A 12,439-nucleotide genomic window follows, 5' to 3' on the forward strand; every position below is an offset into this window, starting at 1 on the left:
CAATACTAGAAAGAGCATTCAGAATTTGACAATGGATTTTTGTGTTTTCAGCTTGGGACTTTACGTAGTTTATTCTCCTGTTGTTGTTTTTGTTGTGTTTTTTTTTTCTTTTTTCTTTTTGCCTTTTAGGAAGGAATGCTGTCCTGGGAGAATTCTAGTACAAGACGACAAATAATACTTTTTACTGATGTTATTCTCATAGAAGGTCGATAGGTGTTGCCGTTAATGCATTTTTTTCTTATGAGCTATTACTTGTGAGTGTTTAAGGACTCCATTCTCATAGCCATTTCTGCAGGTGGAAATCAGAAGAAAAGCTATTTAATAGAGCTGATTACCAGATCACTCCTAAGCCACTCCTAAGGTCGGTTAGAACTTCAGGAATACTGGACTTCCTCTGTGCTTTCCTGTTACTAATTAAAGCACCTTACCCTGATGGAAGGAAAAAAAAAAACAACAAAAAATACCTTGCTTGGTAGAAGGGACATTTCTCTCTCCTCTCCGTATTCTTCCCTCCACAATATCCAAGACACAGCCTTGCAAGAATATTGCAAGTTCTTATATACTTTGAGAAAAAAACAGTAATTGTTGAACTCTTATTTTAATAGCAAACTATTTTATGCTTAGTCATAAAAATGTTACAAATACAAGAGAACTGGCGTAACAACATTAGTAGTGCCTACAAACAAGACAGCTGTTATAGAAAGTGGATTTTCCCAATTAGCCTCTTTATTTCATCCTTAGAATGATTTATCACTGCTTGTAACAACCAGACATTTCCAGAACTAATGCTCTCGGATATCATCTGTGATGACACTATTTACACACAAACTCATCTCTTCCAATAATTCACAGTTGAAAGTGCACCAGTGGCACTGCCATTTAGAGGACATGGCAGTGAGACTAAGGACAAAGGCTTTGCAGTTAATGACAATTGGTACTATCCATGCAGCAGGACATCTGGGAAGAGATGCAAAGCATTTTTAAATGCTTCTGGGCTCTGGTTATTCTGTGTAACCTCAGGAGAAGTATGTATTTATTTATTTACTTACTTATTTATTGCATGTGCTTCTTTATCAACAGTATCTTTACAATGGGTGCAAATGGCTTAACAAAGCAGTTAAAATAGTCATAATAGATAATGAATAGAAAACATCATAGTAAGCTTCAGGTGTGGGTAATTAAAACAGGTGGTTAAAGACACACATTAAACAATTAGCTACTATTTCCTTAACTAGTTTTCTGTTTCACATAAACAGGATAAGACTTTACAAACTGCACTTCTTACCAAAAGCCTTCTGGTTGATATACTTTCTAATAAGAACTTCAAAATATTAGGCAACTCAATAAAATAACAGGTTTTTGTTACCGTTAAGAAGAAGAAATGCAAAATAACTTTTAGTCACTACATAAAAAACTGCCTCATTGGTTTTATTAGAAACTGATGAAAATGTACATTTCAAGGATAAAGTCTTTGTGGAGTGCTAATTCTAAAAGATCACACTTCTGCTGAAGTGAGTTTGTTTACAGACATGATGCTTTTCAATTCTTTGCTTCTGATAAAACTGAAATGCTTGGAATCCTCATGATTTCACTGACAACCGAATTCTGAAGCTAACACCTGGGATCAGCCCTTAAGAGTATTCAGAGTCCCTCCCATATAGCAGTGCACACAGTTCTGAACTCCTTTGGACTCCACCTGGCTGAGACTGAGTGCAGGCATAAGAACTTACTTGAAACACTGCACATCTAAGAGAGACTGACATTTTCTGTGAACTCTCCAGAGCAAACCAAGTCTCCGAGCTGCATGACCAGTATCTGCACAACCTATGTGTAATGCAAGACTTCAGCCATCAAAAGTTCACAAAAGCAGATATGGCGACTTTGGCTCCAGTATACTATGTCTGTCTTCTACATTTCACCAGAGGGCAGTTTTGTATGTAAACTCTCCAGCAAGAAATTTATAGAAACTTAGAAACTAAGTATTCATAGGTACGGATTGCACTTCCTAAAGTATAAAGGCATAAACTACAAATGAGAAAAGATGAACAAATTCTGCCACAAACACTGAAAAATTAATTGTAAAAAAAGGAAAAACATTAAATAATTGAAGAGACTATGTGTTTACATTTATTTTATACCTTTTATACGTGTTATAATTTATTTTAAACTCAAACTGGTATTCTCCCGACGAATGATTATTTTTTTAGCTGAACTTATGCTTATTTCAGCAGCAATAATATATCTCCTTGCTGCTGAATTATCCCCATGTTTTAAGAAGTACATTACATTTAAACAGAAGTGCGATATGAATTACAAATGTTAACCATTTCAGAATAAATAAGAATGTATTTCTTATCTATATATGAGAATCAAGATGGACATATAAAACAGTATTTTGTTAAAAAGAAAAAAAGACCTTTTTTTTTTTGCTGTCAAGGGCATATAGCAAAGAAATAATTCATCTCTTTCACAGAAGAAGAATATCAACTCTCCAGAGAAGCAATGAATGCTGATAGAGAAGACACCATTACCCTCACTTGCAGACTTTCGTGGTGCATACCTAAGGCCCAGCAGCTGAATTAAACATGGGTTTGTGACTGGGATTTTTCCATATTGTTGTGGTGCATTTCTTAATCTTAGTGCACTTGTATTTGCATTAGCATATAAGCAAATTAAGGCACAAACTGTTTGTAATACTTAAAAGCACAAAAATGAACAAGAATGCTTCCCACTGCTCTTGAAAAATATCTTTGGGCTACTTGCAAATACAGTACTAAGAAAATATGTCCAGTATACTGATAAGGAAGTTTCAATTTAGGCCATCAAGTTTGCCAAGTACTACACCTTAATGGTTATGCACGTAGGATGCTCTGAAAGTAATGCCTCCTCCTGACTTCTATGGAAAGTACAACAGATACAAAGAGCATAACAGCACTATTTGATAGAGAAAATTCTCAACTACAAAACATTAATTCTGAACACAGGCAACACCACGAAGTCCATGCCTTCACAAGCAAAGAACAAGAGCCTGCATGCTGCACTTGTAAAAACCTGTAGCAGTGGAAGTGAACTGCTGGCACCACTGTTGAAACGCACCACCCGCCACCTCACTGTTTGGGCTCCATAAATGCTCAGCAAGCACCGATGAATGTCAGTGGGTGCCATTTTTTCTATACGGAGGAATTCAGTGACACAGCTTTGCTTCATATGTACTTTCAAGTCAGATGCCATTTTGTCAGGCTGCCCCTCTGCTGCCATACCACCACCAACTGCCTCTGATGTTGTGGGCTAACATAATAAAACAGGAGGCATTACTTTCAGAGCAGCCCTCATAACAGACAAATCCTTTTAGATTACATATATTTTTGTCACACATGGCCCTTAATCATTATCACCCTGCACTACCACAAATATACTTTAAAGAGCATAAATTCTGTGGATAACAGAAGTCACCTTAAGGGAAATAAAAATGCAACGTAGCCACAGACTTCACTAAATAGGGCTAATAAACATTCCAGATGCTGTGTTACTTTCAGTCTCTGTTTACTTGTATTAACAGCAACAGACATTCCTTGATCTGAAAAATTTTTTTTTAATTCATAACGAAATTTTAAGCACCTTAACTCTGGAACTCAGACCAGGGCACTGAAAATTGTTTTTGTTTCTATGTAGCGCCATAGAAAATAATCCCCACTATAAAAAGAACACAGATTCAGAGCAACACACTGTACCTTTTCTCTATCCCCCATCTACTGTATATTACACTATGGAATGTTACTTTTTTTCAAATGAGTTTCCTTTATTTTTGGTGACATTTACAATTTGCCTATCCCCTCTCTTTTGAAACCTGATTGTAATGATTTTAAAAAGTTAGAAGGTTAGTATTTCTACTCGAGCTTGTTCCACCTGCCAGAGACTTAAAATATACTTTCTTATTTGGGTTTTTTGGACAATTCCTCATGCCACATAGACACAGTGTTTTTCTTTCAACACCATGAATGGAATGTGCTTTTTCTTAGTATGACCTTTTAAAAGCTCCAACTGCACACTGAGCATTATTGTCAATTTAAGGGAAAAAAATCAGGATCAAAAGCAAATCTAGCAATTCACATTCTTTAACTCCTCTAAGATCAATGCTATTGGTCACCTATTACAATGCTGCTATCTGTTGGCTCTTTCTGCTGGCCTATTGTTTTTACATATTCTTTGGAAGACAGAAGATTTGCAGTATTTCTTAACAATAAATGTATGCAATAACTGATTATTTTTGTATGTTTCTTAAATAAACACAGGTAATTGTAAAGGACACACATTACTGAATTCTGATGGTTTCACAGGAAAAAAAGGGGTAGAGTAAAGGGCACAGGTAAATTACATCAAGAGTCAGAAGTATTTACTATAGCATGGTAAGAAATGGACATGTAACACAATTTTCCACAAAAGAAATTTCAGTATTTTGTTGTTCAGTAAGCAGACTTACATCCAGAATCTAACTGACTTTTACCCTTGAGGCAAGCTATCATTAAAAGAAATAAGTTGCAGAAAGAATTTGAAAAATATAAAAGTTTCTAGTTGAAATACTAGTCAAAACTTTCTTCAGTCTTAAGGCCAACATGCATGACACAGTCACCATGTTAGAGAGCTGCTGGTGTTGACAACTGGGACAGGGACAGCAGAGTGAGAACACTGTGTTAAGTAGAAAAAGTCTGAAAAATGTCACTAGCAGTTACTTGCTGTAAAACACATAAAAGCCACCGTTCCTTAAATCTACAGTATGTGCTTTCCTATTTACATGTAACCTAAATGACAATATTACTGTGACTGGATATATAGCATTTGGCAGTATATGTCTTTAATGCGGGTGTAGACATAATTCAAGATGGTACACATGTATATAAAAACCAGTTAATTTCAAAGTAATCCTAAATGAATATTGCAAATAATGTTGTATAAACGCATAGTGTTTGAGAGAAAAAAATACTTCAATGGAAAATAAAGTCCCACACATTGAGTTTGGCACTAGTATATCACTATGTCACTTTCTTTTTGATTGAAGATAGCTCTTTCTGAATCTCACTGAATTTGGGTCGGTTCTCTGGATGGTAGTCCCAGCACCTCTGCATTATTTTATATATTTCTTCTGGGCATTTTTGCGGTGCTGACATTCGGTAACCTGGTACACAAGAAAGGGGGAAAAAGTTTAGTATTAAAAACTGATACATACTAACAAATGTAAAAAGAAATGAGCAAAGCTCAGGATGAAAAAAGATACGGAGGGTCAGTTTTACATCACTTGTAATATAAACAAATTCTTCAACACATAACCCAGTAAGGATGGATAAGTATTAAACTAACCTAAGCTCAGGTATCAATCACATTGAAATTGTGTAGGGTAAATTGTCAATACGCTTCTCATCTCTAAGGGCAGCAACCTGCATGATCTCTTTTCCAGTATCTTAGGAATTGGGTACCCTCTTAAGCTTCAATCACTTCATCCCTGTCCACTGCACCCTCCAGTCACCTGGGAAAATCATTAATAACCACGGGAATTATAACCAAGATCAGAGTACATTTTTTGCCTCCTTTGAAATGTAAAGACCTTTATGTTCATTGCTCTTTCACTCTTTGTATCGTCAAGAAGTTCCCTTCCCACCTACAGTTTATCTCTTTTTTTCCTCCCTCTCATATTCTTAAATTATTTTTGTATTTTCCCATATCATCCTAACACTCATATTCTTCTGATTTGCTCCTGTAGGCAGTCTGCTGTGAAAAGTGAAGGAGGTCAAAAACCACAAGCTCCTCACAAAACTCAAGCTAAAAAAAGGGAGCATGCAGAGGACAGGTAACCTGGATACAAATACATTCTCCAAGCATCCTAGGCTGAGGTTAGAAAAGCAAAAGCCCAAGAAGAATGGAATTCTGCCAGGGATGTCAAAAGGAAGAAGGAGCACTTTGATAAGTAAACAGGTGACAAAACAAAGGCTAGGGAAAATGTAGGCTCACTGATAAAGAAGGCATAGGATGTTAGGACATGATATGAAAAAGGCTGAGGTACTGAATGCCTTCTTTGCCTCTGTCTTTACTAGCAAGACTGGCTTTCAGGAATCCCAGGCAAAGTCTGGAGCAAGGAAGACTGTTGGCGGAAGAAGATCAGGTCAGGGAATACCTAAGTACACCGCAAGTGCTGACAGAGATGTCACTAAGAGGCCACTCTTCATTGTACTTGATTGATCAAGATGACTTGGAAAAATGTCCAAGAACTGGAGGAAAGCAAACTATACTCCTATCTTCATGAAGGGCTGGAATCACACAGTAACTACAGGTCTGTGAGCTTCATCTGACTCCTAGTTAATAGAGCAGCTAATCCTGGAAACCATTTCCACACACATGAAGGATAACAAAGTCACTGGGAGTAGCTAGCCAGTAAGAAGATCTTTGCAATGAAATCATCATGTTTGTAGACGTTAGAACAGGGCGTTTGTCCACCTAAACTTCAGTGAGGCTTTTAACAATACATCCCAGTAGATCTGAATGGAGAAGCAGTTGAAATATAGGTTGAATGTGCAGACAGTGAGGTGGACTGAAAATCTGCTGAACAGTCAGGCCCAGAGGAAGGCATACAGTCTAATAGGAGGGCTGCAATTAGAGGATTACGCCAGGGCTCAGTACTAGGGCCTGAATAACATCTTCATTAATGATTTGGATCATGTGACAGAGTGTACCCTCAGCAAATGTGCGGATGACACAAAACAGGGAGGAATGGCTGATATACCACTGTCATGCTGCCATCCAGAGGGAACTCAAAAGACTGAAGAAACTATCCTCATAAAGTTCATCATGGAGAAGTGCAGAGTCCTGTACCTGGGGAGTAACAACCCCAGGTACCACGACATGCTGGGACCACACAGCTGGAAAGCAGCTTGGTAGAAGAGGCCCTGAGGGTCTTGGTGGACACTCACTTGAATGTGAGCCATCCAGGAGTACCCCACTTTGCAGTGCCTTTGCGGTAAAGAAGGCTAGTGGTATCCAAGCCTTGTTTGGCAAAGTATTGCCAGCAGGTAGAGGGACGTAATCCTTCCACTTTCCTAACCACTGGTGAGCAAGGCCGCACATGGAGAACTGGGTCAATTTCTGGGCTCTCTACTACAGGAGGGCCATGAACAGACTGCAAAGAGTCCTGAGGGGGGCCACAGAGAAGACTGAGGAGACTGAAGCATCTCTCCTCTGAGGAAAGGCTTAGAATGCTTGGCTTGTTCAGCATGGTGAAGAAAGGGCTCCAAGGGATATCTCATCAATGAGTACAAATACTTGAAGGGAGGATGGATCCAGGCTCTTTTCAGGGTTGTGCAGTGCCATGTCAAGATGCAGTAGGCACAAGCTGGAACACAGGACATTCTCTCTGAACATCAGGAAGTACTTCTGTGCTGTGTGGGTAATGGAGCACTGGCACAGGCTGCCCAGAGAGGTTGTGGAGTCTGCTCACTGGAGATCTCCAATAGCTGTTTGGGCATGGTCCTGGGCCCCTTGCTCTGAGTGTCCCTGCTTGAACAGGGGACCAGATGGGACCCAGAGGTCCCTGCCAACCTCAGCTGTCCTGCCATTCTGTGAATTGTTTACCAAATACAGCTCTCAGGGTTAATTACAGGCAGAGAACAGCACTGTGAGCTGGCACACAGGGTTCCACAGCTAACACAGCTCTGCGACTTCAGGCTTACTGCAGAAATCTCTCTCTCTTTCTAAATCAGAGTATAAATGACACTGGACTTGCACACAGGTAAATCAAAGATATAATTTTGATTTTTTTATATTGTATGCATCCACTCTAGATTCATGATTGATGTGTGTAACTTTAAAGGAGAACAAATGAGCTGTAGGACACGTAGATAATATGAAGCCATTTAAAAATCCTTTCCTTCATGAAGTTGCCCCTAGAAACTAGTTCTTCACAACAGTGATGGCAGCAACTACTTTTTGTCCCTAAAATGAAGTCATTCTGTATATTCATTTGGGATTGAAATTATCCTGGTTAACGTAAGCATTCAAGCGACAAAATGTCCTGATGACTCTTACTGATTGAGGAATTGAGACAGATAAATCAGGAAGAAAATCTGGAATATCCTAGCTGACTATCCTAACAGATAAGGTGTAATTTTTTGAAAACCAGGAAAACAGGACAATACAAGAAATGAAGATTCTAGAAGAAAAACTGAAAGAGAATTTCTGATGGGCCAGCAGGACTGTTTTCCCATAGCACAAAAAACTAGAAAGGCAAAAAAATACTTCTTAATTTTTGAACCGGACCAATTTCTTTGCAGTGGATTCAAACAGTAATTAGGTGGTAAAACTTGTTTTGACATATATGTCTCTGCTCTGACAAAGATTGAATTTTTTGCTTTTACCTTCTAAGGATAAGCTTTGGTGGTCATCTACAGTGATTATAATCAACAACAACAACCCCTCCGCCAAACTACACTTTAAAAATCAGTTAGTAGTTTTACTTGTTTAGAACCTGTTATACATAGTAGTAAAACCTGTTGAACATAGTAGTACTATGTAGAGTTCTGAAACATCACTAAATATGATGAAAATAAATCAAAGTCCTGAAATTCTGCTCATAGTTATTTGCTACTTTAATAAAAGGTATTTGATTATTTTGTAAGAGAGAAATGCAGCTTTCATGGCTCAAGCAGGTTACCATTTTCCATTATAATTGATAAAATTTTGTCTGAAATGCTTTAATAGAGAAGATGGAATGATACAGACTTTTTCTTCTAGCAGTTTAGAAGATTCATATGTGCATTAGCGTAATCTCAAACAATTCACTCTGGTCAAGCCTCTGCTTTGCAGAGTAGTAGATTACAGAGCAGTAAATTTATTCTCTCTCCATCTTACCTTTTAGTAATATTTATGTATGTTTAATGTATTATACACACACGTAATGTGCTAGAACTCCTTTAAGTCTGTGGACAATATATTCCTTTTCTTTTTCAATAAATCTACGTTTGCCAGAATTATAAACTATACAATCTCACAATATTTTTGCTAACATTTTTGGATAACCAGTACGTTATTCCTTTGCTATCTTTATCTACTACATCCTCATGGATGTACATAGCACTTCTTTCACTCCCCACCTTTCTCAACTTGTTCTCGTGCTTGCTGGTTGGTCATTCCAGGATATGGGCATACTCCTAAACTGAATGTCTCCCACAGAAGGATTCCAAAGCTCCATACATCACTCTCTGATGTGTATCTCCCTAAGAAAAGTAGAGAAAATCCACAGCTTAGTCTACAGAGAAAGTCATGTTTCAAATAATTCCAAACACTATTGTTTTATTAAGTGTTATATTGGCAGTCTTTAAACTGAACAAAGCTGTAGGTACTAATAAACAGTCCGTAAATACCATAGTCTTCAGTATTTGAAATGATACATTATCTTAAGCTCAATAACTAGGAATAATACAAACCAACTTTAAGTGTTAGAAGTTCAACAAATAGATTTGTTACACAAAGCACACAGCTGAGAAAACCTTACCATATCAATTATTTTGCTTGTAATTTAAGAATTATTTGCCTCTTACTGTAAAAAATATATTCTTTTAATACAAAAGGACATCAATTTATGTCCTGAAAATTAATGTACAGTGGCTTCAACTGTTGTTTAATTTAACCCTGAAGAACTGATGCAATCGAGTCAAAGAAGAAGAAAACAAATTGGATCTGCTGGTTCCATTGTTTCCAACTATGCTTCTGAGATAGATAGCAAAATTTAGATAACTGAATTCCAAACCTCTCTGTGTAATGAAAACTTAATTTTATGGAAGAAGGAGATATCTTGGAGAAAATACTATTATTGCCCCTGATGTATTCACATTAAAAGAGGTACTGTATCAGAAAGTGAATGATCCAGGCCCTTTGTAGCAGGATCTATGAAAATGTTACCTTAAAAATCTACCTCCCACATTTCTTTCATCAATTTTCATGTTTATATTTCTGTAATATATTACTGCATTGTATGTGTATCTTTGGTCTTAGAAATACTGCATGCTTGTGTATGTATTGCCTGTTCATCTCCAACCACTAAATTAAGCAAACTAAGCCACTTCTTGCCAGAAAAAAAGGGCAAAAGAAAATACATGTAAATTATAGTGACGGTGATATGTCAACTGGTCTGACGTCAGAAAGTTCAGTTTACTGTTAAATTAAGTATCACTTCCAGCTGTGCTATATCAGCTAGTGTGCCTAGTAGATGGTAATTACGGACATTCAGTGTGCTCTTTGTAGTAAAATTAGTTTTCTTGTCTGTGTATCAACTCTCTTCAGAATTAGGCATCCACTAATTTTAACTCTTTTCATTGAAATCATTCAGTAAATACAAGATAGATGATTAGCCTTTTTTTTTTTTTTAAAAAAAAAAGAAAATACATCTTCTGCACAGTTAATTTGCCTTCCAACTATGCTATTATCCTGGAAAAAAAAAGGCTTACTCATAAAAATTCATAAAAAACACCACGCAGTAATTTATTAACATGACAAACAGCACAAATTCATACTGGAAATAAGTACATATTAAATGTATACCTTAATTTTGAAAGAACAGAAGGCAAGAATATCCTATACTTGGTCTATGTACGTAACTTTATAAAGAGGTTTTAAAGCATTTTTTTTTTCACTTGCTGGAAAGGGTGGAAATCATATAACTACAAAAAAGAATAATGGTAAGGAATGGAACTAAACAGTACCCACTGAAGTAAACACTGAATCTTCCACAAACTCCAGTAGCATCAGGATCTCAGTTATGACTTCAGACACAGCTCCCTAATGTCTCCACTTGTCCTAATCCAGTTTAAAGATCACAACTTCACTTCGTGTTGTTTTTTTTTGTGACTGCTATTAATTTGTTATATACAGTGAATCCAAAACTGATTAAAAAAACCCCTTTTTTTAATTCTCTTAAGCACTGTACCATTCATGTAATGGCCGAATTTCCCTACCTTTCATTTCTTCCCAACTCTTAAATTCCCAGTATGAACAGTGGTTACAACTAGTTTTGAGTCATGGAAGATTTAGTTTCTGTTTCAGCCTGGTATTCTTAAATACCTTCAGTGTTACCCACACAAAATAATGCAGTAGATAAGACCACATTATTAGGATTGTAAAACATGAACCAATTATTTTTGCTTGCATCTTTCAAGAGAGTATAAAATACAGTCCTTCAAAAATACACAGAAACCTACCATCACTCTTTCAATATTATATATTAGTCTGCTGAACATAAAAAATATTCAAGATGGCTTATTTTCAGAGAATCACAGAATTGTAGGGGTTGGAAGCACCCTTCAGAGATCATCAAGTCCAACCCCCTGCTAAAGCAGGTTCTCTACAGCAGGTTGCACAGGTAGGCATCCAGATGGACCATGAATATTTCCAGATACAGAGACTTTACAAGCTCTCTGGGCAGCCTGCTTCAGTGTTTTGTCACTTTCACAGAAAAGTCCTTCCTTGTGTTAGTATGGAACTTATGTGTTCCAGCTTCTTCCCACTGCCCCTTGTTCTATTCCTGCACGCCATCAAAAAAAGTCCACCCCTATTGACTTGACCTCTGTACTTTAGATATTTATGAACATTTATTAGATCCCCTCTCAGTCCTCCTTTCCCCAGCCTGAAGAGACCCAGTTCACTCAGCCCTTCCTCGTATGCAAGATACTCCAGGTCCTTCATCATCTTTGTTGCCCTCCACTGGACTCTCTCTAGAAGTTCTTTTTTGAACTGGGGATCCCAGAACTGGACACAGCACTCCAGATGTGGCCTCCCCAGGGCAGAACTGAGGTGGAGGATCACCTCCCTCGATCTGCTGGCCATGCTCTTTCTAATGCATCCCAGGATACCATTGGTCTTCTTGGCCACAAGGGCACACTGCTGGCTCATGGCCAACCAGTTGCCCACTAGGACACCCAGATCCTTCTCTGCAGAGCTCCTCTCCAGCAGGTCAGACCCTAAACTGTACTAATGCAAATGGTTATTCCTCCCCAGGTGTAAGACTTCACTTTTGCCCTTGTTGAACCTCATCAGGTCCCTCTTCGCCCAACTTTCTACCCTGCCCAGGTCTCCCTAAATGGCAGCACATCTTTCTGGTGTGTCAGTCACTCCTCTGAAACAATAAAAATAAAGCTTTCAAAACACCTGTTGTAGTGCAAAAAACACCAGAATAGGAAGTGTATTCCACAGTGACCACCAGCAACACTATCGCTCCACAGAATAACTGGTAATATAGGATCAATTTTTGTAACTATATTTATTTTTAGCCTTACAAAGGAAAGATCTGCTTTACTGTGTTATGGCATTAACTTCTGCAAAAGTGCTAATTAAACGAAGCGTTTTCCTGTCAAGTCATGAAGTTATGATTTCCAATGCAGGATTTTAAACTCAAGCTTTAAGA

General features: G+C 37.7%; 1 protein-coding gene across 6 annotated transcripts in view; it reads right to left on the reverse strand.

Annotated features, from left to right (window-relative positions):
• Positions 1,033 to 12,439, reverse strand: part of FER (FER tyrosine kinase) — a 185,913-nt gene continuing 174,506 nt past the window's right edge. For 4 of the 6 annotated variants that reach the window (XM_021379734.1, XM_021379735.1, XM_021379737.1 and 1 more), the window contains 2 exons: positions 9,135 to 9,257; positions 5,031 to 5,173 (listed from right to left, as the gene is read on the reverse strand). In XM_021379734.1, coding sequence (XP_021235409.1) covers positions 5,031 to 5,173; positions 9,135 to 9,257 — 266 coding nt within the window. Of the gene's footprint in view, positions 5,174 to 9,134; positions 9,258 to 12,439 lie in introns of all 6 variants that reach the window. The other 2 variants (XM_021379740.1, XM_021379739.1) reach the window with 1 other exon arrangement.

The sequence above is a fragment of the Numida meleagris genome, chromosome Z, assembly GCF_002078875.1.
Source record: "Numida meleagris isolate 19003 breed g44 Domestic line chromosome Z, NumMel1.0, whole genome shotgun sequence".
Taxonomy (NCBI): Eukaryota; Metazoa; Chordata; class Aves; order Galliformes; family Numididae; genus Numida; species Numida meleagris.